Source organism: Pipistrellus hanaki (genome assembly GCF_964339955.1).
Source record: "Pipistrellus hanaki genome assembly, chromosome: 1".
Classification (NCBI taxonomy): Eukaryota; Metazoa; Chordata; class Mammalia; order Chiroptera; family Vespertilionidae; genus Pipistrellus; species Pipistrellus hanaki.
This window is the reverse complement of record NC_140503.1, coordinates 147743469-147756014: the sequence shown is the minus strand read 5'-3', so window position 1 is coordinate 147756014 and position 12546 is coordinate 147743469. Positions and strand designations below refer to the sequence as shown.

The window sequence follows — 12546 nt, the reverse complement described above, 5'->3', positions numbered from 1 at the left end:
AGGGTCGTTGGGGGTAAGCAGACCAGCAGGGGGCTAGTTGGGTGTAGTTAGGCCATCAGTGGGGATCAGTTAGAGGTGGTCAGGACAGTGGTGAGGGAAGATGGGGTGAGCAGATTAACAGTAGTGGCAGTGGGGGTGAGCAGGCTGGCACAAGGGGCAGTTGGGCATGATCAGGCTGGCGGGGGGGGGGGGGAGGGAGCATTTGGGGGCAGGCAGACCAGCAGTGGGGGGCAGTTGAGGATGAGCTGGCCAGCAGGCAGAGTGGTTAGGGGCAATCAGGCAGTCAGGCCCGATCCCTCTAAACCAGCAGTAGGACATTCTTCGAGGGGTCCCAGATTGGAGAGGGTGCAGGCCAAGCTGAGGAACAACCTTCACCACCACCACCACCACTACCCCCCCCCCCCGCCCCATGTATGAATTTTGTGCATGGGCCAATAATTAAATTATAAGAGTAATCTTATAAATCAATAATTATGATAACAATTTTATATATAAGACTCAGAAAAGTTAAATATTTTTCCCATAGTCACATAAGTTAGAGCAGGAGAGAACCAGGATCTGAATCCAAGTTTTCTTGATGAAAAGGTTAATCACAGAGCTACCCACTTCCAGTAAGAAAGTGGAAATAGTTGAAGGTGCTCCTATAGCTTCCATGTTGTCTGGGAAACAATTTTTCTGTAGATTAAATAGTCAGAAGGAGAGGGATAACAGAAAATAAAATAGGATAATTTTTAATTATACTTTATTGTTTTTATCAAGGAAATTAATAGCAAAGATAAGCTGAGTTTCCAAAAATGACATTGAAATAAATTTACTTGAAACAACCTATATTTGCCTAAATGTTATAAAAACAAAATGATTGATGCCTTTCGGTCTTTTCAAAATCTAGTATGGGAACATTGGGTTAGTAAAGACAAGGCTGGCATGCTGGTCAGTGCATACTTAGATAGAATATTGGCTAGAGATGGGGAGAAAGCAATTTAATAGATTTCTGTCACAAAGTGGGCTGAAATCAAGAATTGCTGGGTACCTTCCAGAAGTGTCAATCAGTTTCCATTCTGTAGCAAGAGGTGTCTATCATATAATGCAAATTCTTAATGCAGTTGAGAGATTTATGCTAGAGAAATTAATAGTTTTCTTTTTTTAATATATTTTATTGGTTTTTTTACAGAGAGGAAGGGAGAGAGATAGAGAGCTAGAAATGTCGATGAGAGAGAAACATCGACCAGTTGCCTCCTGCTCACCCCCTACCAGGGATGTATCCGCAACCAAGGTACATGCCCTTGACCGGAATCTAACCTTGGACCTTTCAGTCCGCAGACCGACGCTCTACCACTGAGCCAAACCAGTTCCGGCAGAAATGAATAGTTTTCAAGATAGACAGTGGATACATATGTCTTCAGACAAATATCATTCAGGAATTGGCATGCAAACAAATTGAAAGAAATTAAAACAAGTAGCAATCACACTCCATGTGAGGAAGAATAAGTGGAAATGGGTATAAACTTCAGAGGTGTCTGAAATATTTGAGGGAGTAAAGAAAGGTCTTATTGTAGCAAGGAGGCAGAAACTAATGTTTGTGATAGCATGGAAGTGGCAAGGTTATCCAAGGTGCAGAAACTCAATACTTGAGGATGGAGGTACATGTGGGAATAAAAATTTGCTTCTCACTACAATGCCAAAAAACAAATGCTTGCAAAAAATCAGAACATGAGATTCTCTTCAGTAATCTTTGGAGAAGAATTCTTCTGTTGAGCTAAAATTAGAAAACATGAAAAGCTATCCTGAGGGTCTAAAGAATTTCATAGTATAAAGCACACTTGACAGTTTTGGTGATGGAAAGATAATATATAGATAAGGAAGATGTGGAGAGTGGCCAGATTAGAAAATAACAAACAAAAGAGTAGAATAATGGAATAGCTGGGATGCAACACCATCGCTTTTGCTTAGAGAGCTGCCGATTATTAATGTGGAATATATTTCACAAATGAGAGCAGAACTAGAGTTTACATTCAATTCAGTGTGGATTGTCAATTACTCCATTTAGGCAATGGAAGGAATCTTGAATGATTTGAAGGCAATCAAAATATTTTAAAATATCCATGGTGAACTTAAATGAATAGAATAAAAGATGCATGACTGATGCTGCCCGAGTTGTAAATTATCAAATTTTACCAGTATACTGAAATGTTTCAAATCCTAATCTCAGGAGAGAGAGAAAGAAATGGATGACTGAAATGTATTAATATATGAGAACCATTGTCTTCTATTATTATCTTGTTGGAAAAAATTGTTCTAATTGCATTTTGGGTTCACATATAGTAGATTCTGACTGCCTCCTCAGATTAAAAAGAAAACCAATCTTAAAGCTGTTCTTTAAACTTATATGATTTGCTCTTTTTCAGGTTTTCTGTCTGGTCATTTCCCCCAAAATACCCCTGTGTATCTACTTTGTTCTATAGGCTCAAATAGCATTATAAGTGTAGGTAGTAGTATATGCTTTAGGTTTGATGAACCCACCTTATTTTAGTTGAGAAATATTAATTTATATTGCAATATCGAGATTTCATTGGCCTTAATTTTAGGGTCTGTGTTTTTTAAATTGATGATTTAAAAAATATATATATTTTATTGATTTTTTACAGAGAGGAAGGGAGAGAGATAGAGAGCTAGATGAGAGAGATAGAGTTAGATGAGTGAGAAACATTGACCAGCTGCCTCTTGCAAACCCCCTACTGGGGATGTGCCCGCAACCAATGTACATGCCCTTGACCGGAATCGAACCCGGAACCCTTCAGTCTACAGACTGACGCTCTAACACTGAGCCAAACCGGCTTTGGCATCATGATTTTTTAATTCTTAGAACTTTGTTTTAGGTAAAATGCACAAAAGACAAACTTTGATTTTTAATCCATATTTAAATTGAAATAAGGATAATTTAACACAAGAGATACTTAATTGTAGAAAGTAAATATATCCCAAATACCAGGGCCTCCACTTGGGTTGTGGGGGGGTGTGGCCAGCCTGCAAACAGCCACAGACCCCTTGCTCAGGCCGCCCCACCCTGATCTGGGATACCCTTCAGGGCAAACTAGCTGGCCCCCACCCATGCACAGGGCCTCCATCCTATAATATGCAGATTGACCATCATTTCAACACACAAGATGGCTGCCTCCAAATGGTCAAAGATCCTGCCCTTATGTGGACACAAGATGGCCACCACAAGATGGCCAGCAGGAGAGGGCAGTTGGGAGGGACGAGGCCTGCAATGGAGGGCAGTTGGGGATGATCAACCCTGCAGAAGAGGGCAGTTAGGGCTGACCAGGCCAGCAGAGGAGAGAAGTTGGGGGCAAATGGGTTGGCAGGGGAGCAGTTAGACATCAATCAGGCTGGCATGGGAGTGGTTAGGGGGTGATCAGACTGACAGGCAGAAGAGGTTAGGGGCAATCTGGAAGGCAGGCAGGTGAGCAGTTGGGAGCCAGCAGTCCTGGATTTTGTGAGAGGGATGTCCGACTGCCCATTTAGGCCTGATCCCTCAAAGGGTCCCAGATTGGAGAAGGTACAGGCTGGGCTGAGGGACAACAATCTCGCCCCCCCCCACCCCCCCTTACCCCTATGCACAGATTTCATGCACCGGACCTCTAGTCTTTAAATAATATTTTAAATAAAATTGTTAAAACAATCTAAAATGATAATACATTTCTCAAGATGGGAAGCAAATGCACTATTTAAAAATACTACCTTATTTATTTATTTATTTATTTATTTATTTATTTTCTTTATTGATTAAGGTATTACCTATGTGTCCTTATTACACCATTACCCCCATCCCCCACTCATGCCCTCTCCCTCCCCCCCCCCCCCGGGTGTCTGTGTCCATTGGTTAGGCTTATATGCATGCATATAAGTCCTTTTGTTGATCTCTCCCCCTTACCCCCACCCTCCCCTACCTTCCCTCTCAGGTTTGATGGTCTGATTGATGCTTCTCTGTCTCTGGATCTGGTTTTATTCATCAGTTTATGTTGTTCATTATATTTCATAAATGAGTGAGATCATGTGATATTTATCTTTCTCTGACTGGCTTATTTTGCTTAGCATAATGCTTTCTTATTCCATCCATGCTGTTGCAAATGGTAAAAATTCCTTCTTTTTTACCACAGAGTAGTAGATATGTACCATGGTTTTTTAATCCACTCATCTGCTAATGGGCACTTAGGTTGTTTCCAAATCTTAGCTAAGGTAAGTTGGGCTGCTATGAATATAGGGGTGCATATATCTTTTCTGATTGGTATTTCTAGTTTCTTGGATATACTCCTAGAAGTGGATCATTGGGTCAAATGAGACTTTCATTTTTAGTTTTTTGAGGAAACTCCATACTGTTCTCCACAGTGACTGCACCAGTCTGCATTCCCACCAGCAGTGCACGAGGCTTCCTTTTTCTTCGCATCCTGGCCAGCATTTATCATTTGTTGATTTGTTGATGATAGCTATTCTGACCAGTGTAGGATGGTACCACATTGTTGTTTTGATTTGCACTCTCAGATGATTAGTTACTTTGAACACGTTTTCAGTTGTCCTTTGGCCTTCCTTATGTGATCTTTGGAAAAGAATCTATTTAGGTCCATTGTCCATTTTTTGATTAGGTTGTTTATCTTTCTTTTGTTAAGTTGTATGAGTTCACTGTAAATGTTGGAGATTAAACCCTTATCAGTGACAACATTGGCAAATATGCTCTCCCATGCAGTGGGCTTTCTTGTTGTTTGTTGATGATTTCTTTTGCTGTGCAGAAGCTTTTTATTTTGATGTAGTCCCATTTGTTTATTTTCTCTTTAGTTTCAATTGCTCTAGGGGCAGTATCAGTGAAGAAATTACTTCAGCATATGTATGTTATTTTTCTGCCTGTGGATTTCTCTAATAATTTTATGGTTTCTTGTTTTATGAGAATAGTACCTTAAAAAAGTGCAAAGAACTTGCAATCAATGCTTATTATGCTCTGCTTAATGAGGCAAAGATATCCATTGTATTCTTTAGAATAATCTCTATATTATTTATTTTTAAATAAATTTAATTTTAAAATTAGATGCTTGAAGGGGGAAACTTCTCATAGATAGTAAATACACAAAAGAAAAATATTTTTTAAAAAATAGTGAGGGAGGAATCAATAAATGTGTAGGTATGAAATAATATAATCCTAAATATCCTATAGGTCAAGGATTAAATTACAAAGGATTTTAGAATATACTTTGAGATGAATGAACATGAAAACATGAACATTATGGGATGTAGCAAAAATCTGAGAAGGAAATATATTGGTATAAACAGCTATACTTAAAAAGAAATATGATCTTAAATCAATAACCTAACCTATCAAATTAAGAATTTAGAAATAGACAAGCAAACTAATGGGAGCAAAAGGAAAAAAAAACATACTAAAGATTAGAAAGGAAAGAAATAGAGAAATTAATAAAATAAAAAGTTGGGTTGTTTTAAAGATCAACAAAATTGATAAACCTGGTTAGCCTGACAATAAAGAGGACTCATATTACTAAAATCATGCATTAAAGAGAGGACATTACTACCATATTAATAAAAATAAGAAGGGTTATAAGGCAATGCTATGAACCATTGTGTGCCAACAATTCAGATAACCTAGAGGAGATGGACAACTTCTTAGTAAATCACCAACTAGCAATCTGAGACATGAAAAAATCTGAATAGACCTATAACAACCTCTACAAAAAGGTGGATATACTAATTCAAAATTTTCCATAAAGAAAAGCCTGGGCCAGATAGCTTTACTGGTAAAATATGACATATGTTTAAAGAATAATTCTTTATAAACTCTTCCAAAAATTGATAGAGAAGGGAACACTTCCTAATTCATTTCATGAGACTAGAACTAACCTCCTACCAAAAATATCACAAGAAAACTGTTAACCTCCATCTTATAAGTATAGACGCAAAAATTATTTGCAAAGTAATACAAATCATATCCAGCAACATACAACAAGCATAATATATAATAACCAAGTGGGATTTAACCAGAAATAAAGGTTGTTCAATATACAGAAATAAATGTCATATGACATATTAATAAAATGAGAGATACAAACCATATAATAATCTCAATATAGTAAGAAAATGCATATGATAAAATGCAACACTCTTGCATGATAAAAACACTCAACATATTAATAATAAAAGAGGACTTTCTTAATATTCCTTCCCACCACTTTCATCAATGTGGTAGTGAAGGTTCTAGCCAAGGCACATAAGCAAGAAAATAAAATTAAAGGCATTCAGAGTAGAAAATAAATGGGACCACTGGGTCAAAAAGTAAAATATCTCTAGTTGCAGATGAATCTTGGATATGCCAAATCCTAAGGAAAACACACACACACACACACACACACACACACACACACACACAGAGTAGAATAAATAAATTAGCTCAATAAGGTGGCAGGATACAATATTAATACTTGAAAATAAATTGTATTTCTATATAGTAGCATTTAACAATAAATGAATAAAATTATTCCATTTCTAACAGCATCACAATGAATAAAATATTATGGATAAATTGAACAAGATCAAATCTTCTATCCTGAAAACAATAAACATTATCCAAAGAAACTTAAAAAGACCTAAATAAATGGAAAGGCAGCTCACATTCGTGGATTGGAAGAATTAAAATTGTTAAAATGGTAATACTTCCCAAACTAATTTTTCCAAATAGATTCAATGCAATCCCTATCACATTCTCAACTGACTTCTTGCAGAAATTGACAAATTTATCCTAAAATTTATATGAAAATTCAAATGACTTAGAATAGTCAAAGCAATCTTGAAAAGGAAGAAAAACGTTGGAGCACTCACAACATTAATGCAAAGTTATAGTAATCTACTTCAAAAGTTAATTCAAAGCTATAGTAATCTACAGTGATAATTCTGGATACAGGTAGGCATATAGATAAATGGAAAAATTGGAGAGTCCAGAAAAATACCCATGCATTTATAGCCAACTAATTTTCATCAAGAGTTCCAAGATGATTCAAATCAAGGAAGAATGGTCTTTCCAACAAATGATGTTAGGACAACTGGATAATTACATGCAAAAGAAGAAAGCCAGCTGTATACCCCACACCATATACAAAATCAGACTTAAATGTAAGAGCTAAAACTATAACATCCTTAGAAGAATACATTGGTATAAATCTTGTTACTTGAGTTGAGCAATGGCTTCTTAGATTTAATCCTACTGCACAGTGACTAAAAAAAAAATTAGAATGTCACCCCAAAATATGTCTCTTTGACATAAAAATTTAAAGCTAAAGGCAATTAAGAAGCAACAAATGCAGGAAAAGTTTCCCCTTTTCTGCCTAAAGGCAGGATACAAATTCCTTTTTACTGGAGACAGACTCTTATCAGGCCAGGGGAATTTGCAATCAAAACTTAGCCCATTAGTTTCCTTTCATATATTTATCTATTTATCTTCCCTCAGTTTGCTTGGGAGGTTCAAGTTTCCTTTGTCCTGTCACTCTCCTGTCATTTAAAAAAAAACAAATTCATTGTTTTGTTGTTGTTGTTATTGAAGATGGTATATAAGCTGAATTCTAAGCAACTGCTTTGAGTTACTCTTTGTTTTAGGTTTTTCACATGTGTTAATAAACTACTTTTCTTTTGTTTGTATGTCTTGTTGTTAAAGGTCCCAGCTAAAAACCTATGATGGGTAAAGTTTTGCTTCCTCTACATAACAAAAGAAAATATAGCTACATTTAACTTCATCAAAATTAGAGATTTTAGTCCTTCAAAGGACAGCTCAAAAGAATGCAAAGACAACCTGCAGAATGGTTGAAAGTATTTGCAAATTATCTATTCAATAACAATCTAGTTAAAAATATATAAGATATTCTTACAACTAAACAATAAAAAGTCACATAGCTCAAATAAAAAATGGGCAAGGACTTAAATAAACATTTCTCCAAAGAAGACACACAATGACCAACAAGTACATGAAAGATGCTCAATCTCAGTAGTCATTAGAAAAACATAAACCAAAATGACAACGAGATATCACTTAACACCCTCTGGAATGTCTATGATAAAAATATAGAGTATTGGTTAGAAATGGAAAATTTATATCCTCATACATTTCTGGTGGGAATGTAATACAGTACATGTGTTTTGGAAATCAGTTCTTCTAAGAGTTAAACATAGAATTACCATGTAACATAGTTCTTCAAAGTATATACTCAAGAGAAATGGAAACGTGCTCACACAAAAACTTTTACATGCATGTTTTTAGCAGTATTATTTATAACTAGAGGCCCAGAACATGATTAAATCATGCACATGTAGGGTCCCCTAAGCCTAGCCTGCCATCAGGGCCACGTCCACCACCCAGCGATGCCTCACATACTACTCGGATGCTCCTGGTGCCCCATGACACTCCATGGATGCTGCCAGCACCCTGGGGGTGGGGGTGGGAGTGAGGAGAGGTCCTAAGAAGAGCTCCATTCACCTCCTGTTGACTGGTCATTTGGTCGTTATGGCCTTATGGCGTTACAGTCACTGGCCTTTTATAATATAGATAACCAAAATGTAGAAACAGCTCAAATGTCCATCAACTAATAAATAGGTCAACAAAATATAGTGATCTATCTAATGAGATATTATTCAGGCATGGAAAAGAATGAGCTATAGAAACATGCTACAATAAATAAACCTCAGAATATTATGGTAAGTGAAAGAAGTCAGACATAAAAGGTCATAGGTCATATGATTATATTTATATGGAATTTCTAGAATAAGCAAATCTCCAAAGACAGAATGTGGTTTAGTGGTTGCCAGTGGTGGGGGGAAAGTGGGGATAGAAAGTGATTAGTAACAGATACAGGATTTTTTTCCTTGGGGTAATAAAAATATTTTGTAATCAGATAGTGGCGATGGTAACACGACCTCATAAATATACTAAAAACCATTGAATTGTGTGCTTTAAAGGGTATTCAGTATGGTTTATGATATGATGGTAAGCAAATTATAAAGAGAAAAGAAAAATCGTGGCAAAATATTATTACTCACCTTCACCTTTAACTGTCGTGGTTAATGAAGCAAGTGTTGGCGCCGGAGGTGTTTGTAAGCATTCCTTGTTGGTCGTTCCTAGTTTGATAAGATAGATGACATTATTATTTATCATAATTTCATCTCACCTGCCAAGGAATAAATAAAAATAAGTCAAATCTGGAGGTGGACTGTAATCCCGCTCGAAGGTACTGGGTAAGCCTACACACACATATATGTGTATTCACACACACAGTTTTCTTTGTATGAAAGACTAACAAAACAAACTTTTACTATAGTTTGCTTCTTGGGGATCTTTAAATGTACTAAAATATTATTGTGAAAGCAAATGATTTGAAATCATTTTATTTTTCCCAATGGAGATGCAATGACCTGGTCAATAGCATCTAGGAATAACATGTCTTTATTTTTTCATAATCACATGTTATTTAGTTTAATTTGGTTATGACATTCAGACTTCCAAATAAACATAACTTAAAAATAAATTTTCAGACTCCTATAATTAATTCATTTGTTCTTTTATGAAACATTCAGAGTGTTCACTCAGTACAAGGCCCACTCTTATACTCTGAAGGGCAGCATTTAATTCTCAGTCATCTTTTTAATCTGAGTGCTATCATCAGTAATTCCTGGCATATAACCTGCATGTAGTGAATGTTGTTACAGATAAGGTGACACTCATACAGGACAGGGAATGAACAAAGGGACAAAGCTCTGCTTTTAGTGAGCATGACTAACCACCAAGATATCCATAACCATCAGTATTTCCTTCTTTTGTAAAACACATTAGAATGTCCTTTTGTGATTAGGGCACAGGTCCCATTTTTACTATGTGACATACAGTATATAAGCTTGGTTCTTATATATATGATAATGCTTTATTGGGAGGAGGAACTATTTGCCTCCGTAAACTTTATCTAATGCTTTAAAACCCTACTCCAGAGAAGGCTTTCAATGGCAAGCTGGCTAAAGCTATATAATTTTGGGGGCTATGTAATTTGGGTGGAGGTGGAAGAGGGCATAGGGCTATAAATAGTGATGGGAAAAATAAAATTTTATATATATATATACTTTTTTTTAAGATACTTAGAAACCTCAAGAAGAAGATAAGACCTTTGGAGATCTGCTGAGGACAAACATCTCTAAGGTGGTGGGAATTTTTGTCTACTGCTCACTCCAAGGGAAATAGGTTAATACAGCAATGGACCGTGACTGTAAATGAGCAGCATTTGTGAATTAAAATGTGGAGTGAACAGATGTACTTAAGACTTCCTAAAAGGTTTTTTTTTTTTTTAATTCACATGTAGTTATATTTTAAAAGAAGACACCAATGAACAAAACATTATTCCTAAAAGCTAGGTTTGAGATGGTACATTGCCCACTCACATCATGCTCACATTGTAAAGAGATGGAATGATGTAAATAAAGTGTCCTCTCTAGCCAGATGTGGTGCCTTTGTTTCCACTTCATCCCTGCTCTTGAGACTCTTGGTACCAATAACAGGCCAAATTGAGCTTTTATAATTACCTTGCCATTATGTTTTACTGGCATATGTCTTGTATATTGAAAATTCAAGAGATGATTACAGGAAATAATCAGGACATATATAATGATAACATAGAGAAAATATCAAATTTATATAATCTTTGAGTTTCTGAAGCCCTTGACCCATTTCTTTTATACATGTCTTGAATTCATGTTTGTTAGAGAGAAGAGCGATGTAATACAATTGAACGTTGGCCAAAGTATTTAACCCAAATCTTATATTTGGGTTCATTTTCATTCTTGGTCTTTGGAAAACTGAAGAGCCAAATGGATTTCTGAACAGTGATCTTGTGATCATCATATTTTATCAGCATAAAATGTCAGTAACATAAACAGTATATAATTTATTTTAGATTTGTTGTTAATGTATAAGAATTCACTTTCAAATGTAGATAAGGATTCTACATATAACTTGTAGTACAGTTCTATGTGCTAAACATGTTAACATTCTGAAGTGTAAATGCATCTTTATGATTGCAAATTTAAGGGAGGAGGTGAGAGGGAAGAGATTAACCAAAAACTTATATGCATATACTCATAAATTAAGAACACAGACAATAGTTGGAGTGGGGTGAGGATGGGATGGGGGTGGTCAATGAGGGAGAAAGGGGGCATCTGTAATACTTTCACAAAAAAGATAAATTTTTAAAAATGTAGGTACTAATGAGAATTGTTATTCCTGTTAATTTTATGTGAAAAACAATGATTGAGTACTTTAAAGTGGTCAATAAAAGAAATAGACTGAATTTAATGTGAACATTAAGAGGGTATTATAGCTATATATCTTTAGGGACATAATATAATTTTGAGTCAACAGGTATTTATAAAAGATTAAATCAGAGAAGCCTTCTATTCTTTGTAAAATTATTTAGTAAACTATCATTTATAACACTTTCCAAAATAACCTTTTAGAACTGTATTTAATTCCATTTAGGACACAAGGGTTTCCAGAAAATGTCAACTTGTAAACATTTCATATTTTGTAAAAATAAACTAAAAGCAAAATGTCAACTTTACCACTTAGGAATTCTGCAAAAAGGAAAACCTAAGAGGTCATGTATAAAGATATCTCAGGTGATTCATACTCAGTTCAAACTTAAGGAATATAAAGACAATGGATAAAATTTAACAGAAATATGGAAAAAGAGGTACTCAAACCAATTTTCTTCCCACTAATAATACAAAAATTTTTCACAAAAATGCCTTCTAAAAATCTGCTCTTTCTATATGCATGTTAGTTTCTAGAAAGGAAGTACATCTTGAACATCACCATAGCTGGTATCCTATATGGAAGAGATGGCCAAAGTATCTGGCTCCTCTAATGACCTTAGTTGAAATTGAACATCTACTTAGCGTAAAAAATGTTCAGTATCTCTGCTGAGAAATTTTTATTTCTTCATTATAATTCAGCTCATCAAAAATTGACTATGAAATGTTTCAAAAATCAAGTTGGAAAATAATTACATTTTAAGAATGAAATTTCAGGTTTATTTTTGTAACCTAGAAGTTCATTTTATTATGATTTTTTCAGTGTCTGCCAAATGTTGATTTTTAACTCTGGCCATTGGCCTTTGAACCAAAGGGTGGTGCACTTGATATACATCTAGGAAGAGATCAAGTCCTAGCTCTCTAATTGGGTAGATCTCTGAGAGCAAGCTCTCTTCCAGGCCAAGCTCTAACTATTACCTCTGCCATTGCTGTAAGAATACCCTTGCTGTTGCACATTTTCACTTTTCTGATAACATTTCTGCCATTTTTCTGGAGAAAGAAGTGTACATGCTTTAGGATACACATAAGCACTATTAAATCAAGTGTCTTTGATCTTCAAACAAAAAGAAAAATCTGATTGGTAAGCCTTACAATGAAAATAAAGATAATAATTTAATTAAAAAAATAAACAAGTTAAAAAAATAAAAT

General features: G+C 35.4%; 1 protein-coding gene across 5 annotated transcripts in view; it reads right to left on the bottom strand.

Moving 5' to 3' along the window:
* The window catches only part of EMCN (endomucin), a 92457-nt gene that overhangs the window by 35670 nt on the left and 44241 nt on the right, over window positions 1-12546 (bottom strand). For all 5 annotated transcript variants that reach the window (XM_084873842.1, XM_084873840.1, XM_084873844.1 and 2 more), the window contains exon 3: window positions 9085-9162. In XM_084873842.1, the coding sequence (XP_084729968.1) occupies window positions 9085-9162 (78 nt within the window). The remainder of the gene's footprint in view (window positions 1-9084; window positions 9163-12546) is intronic.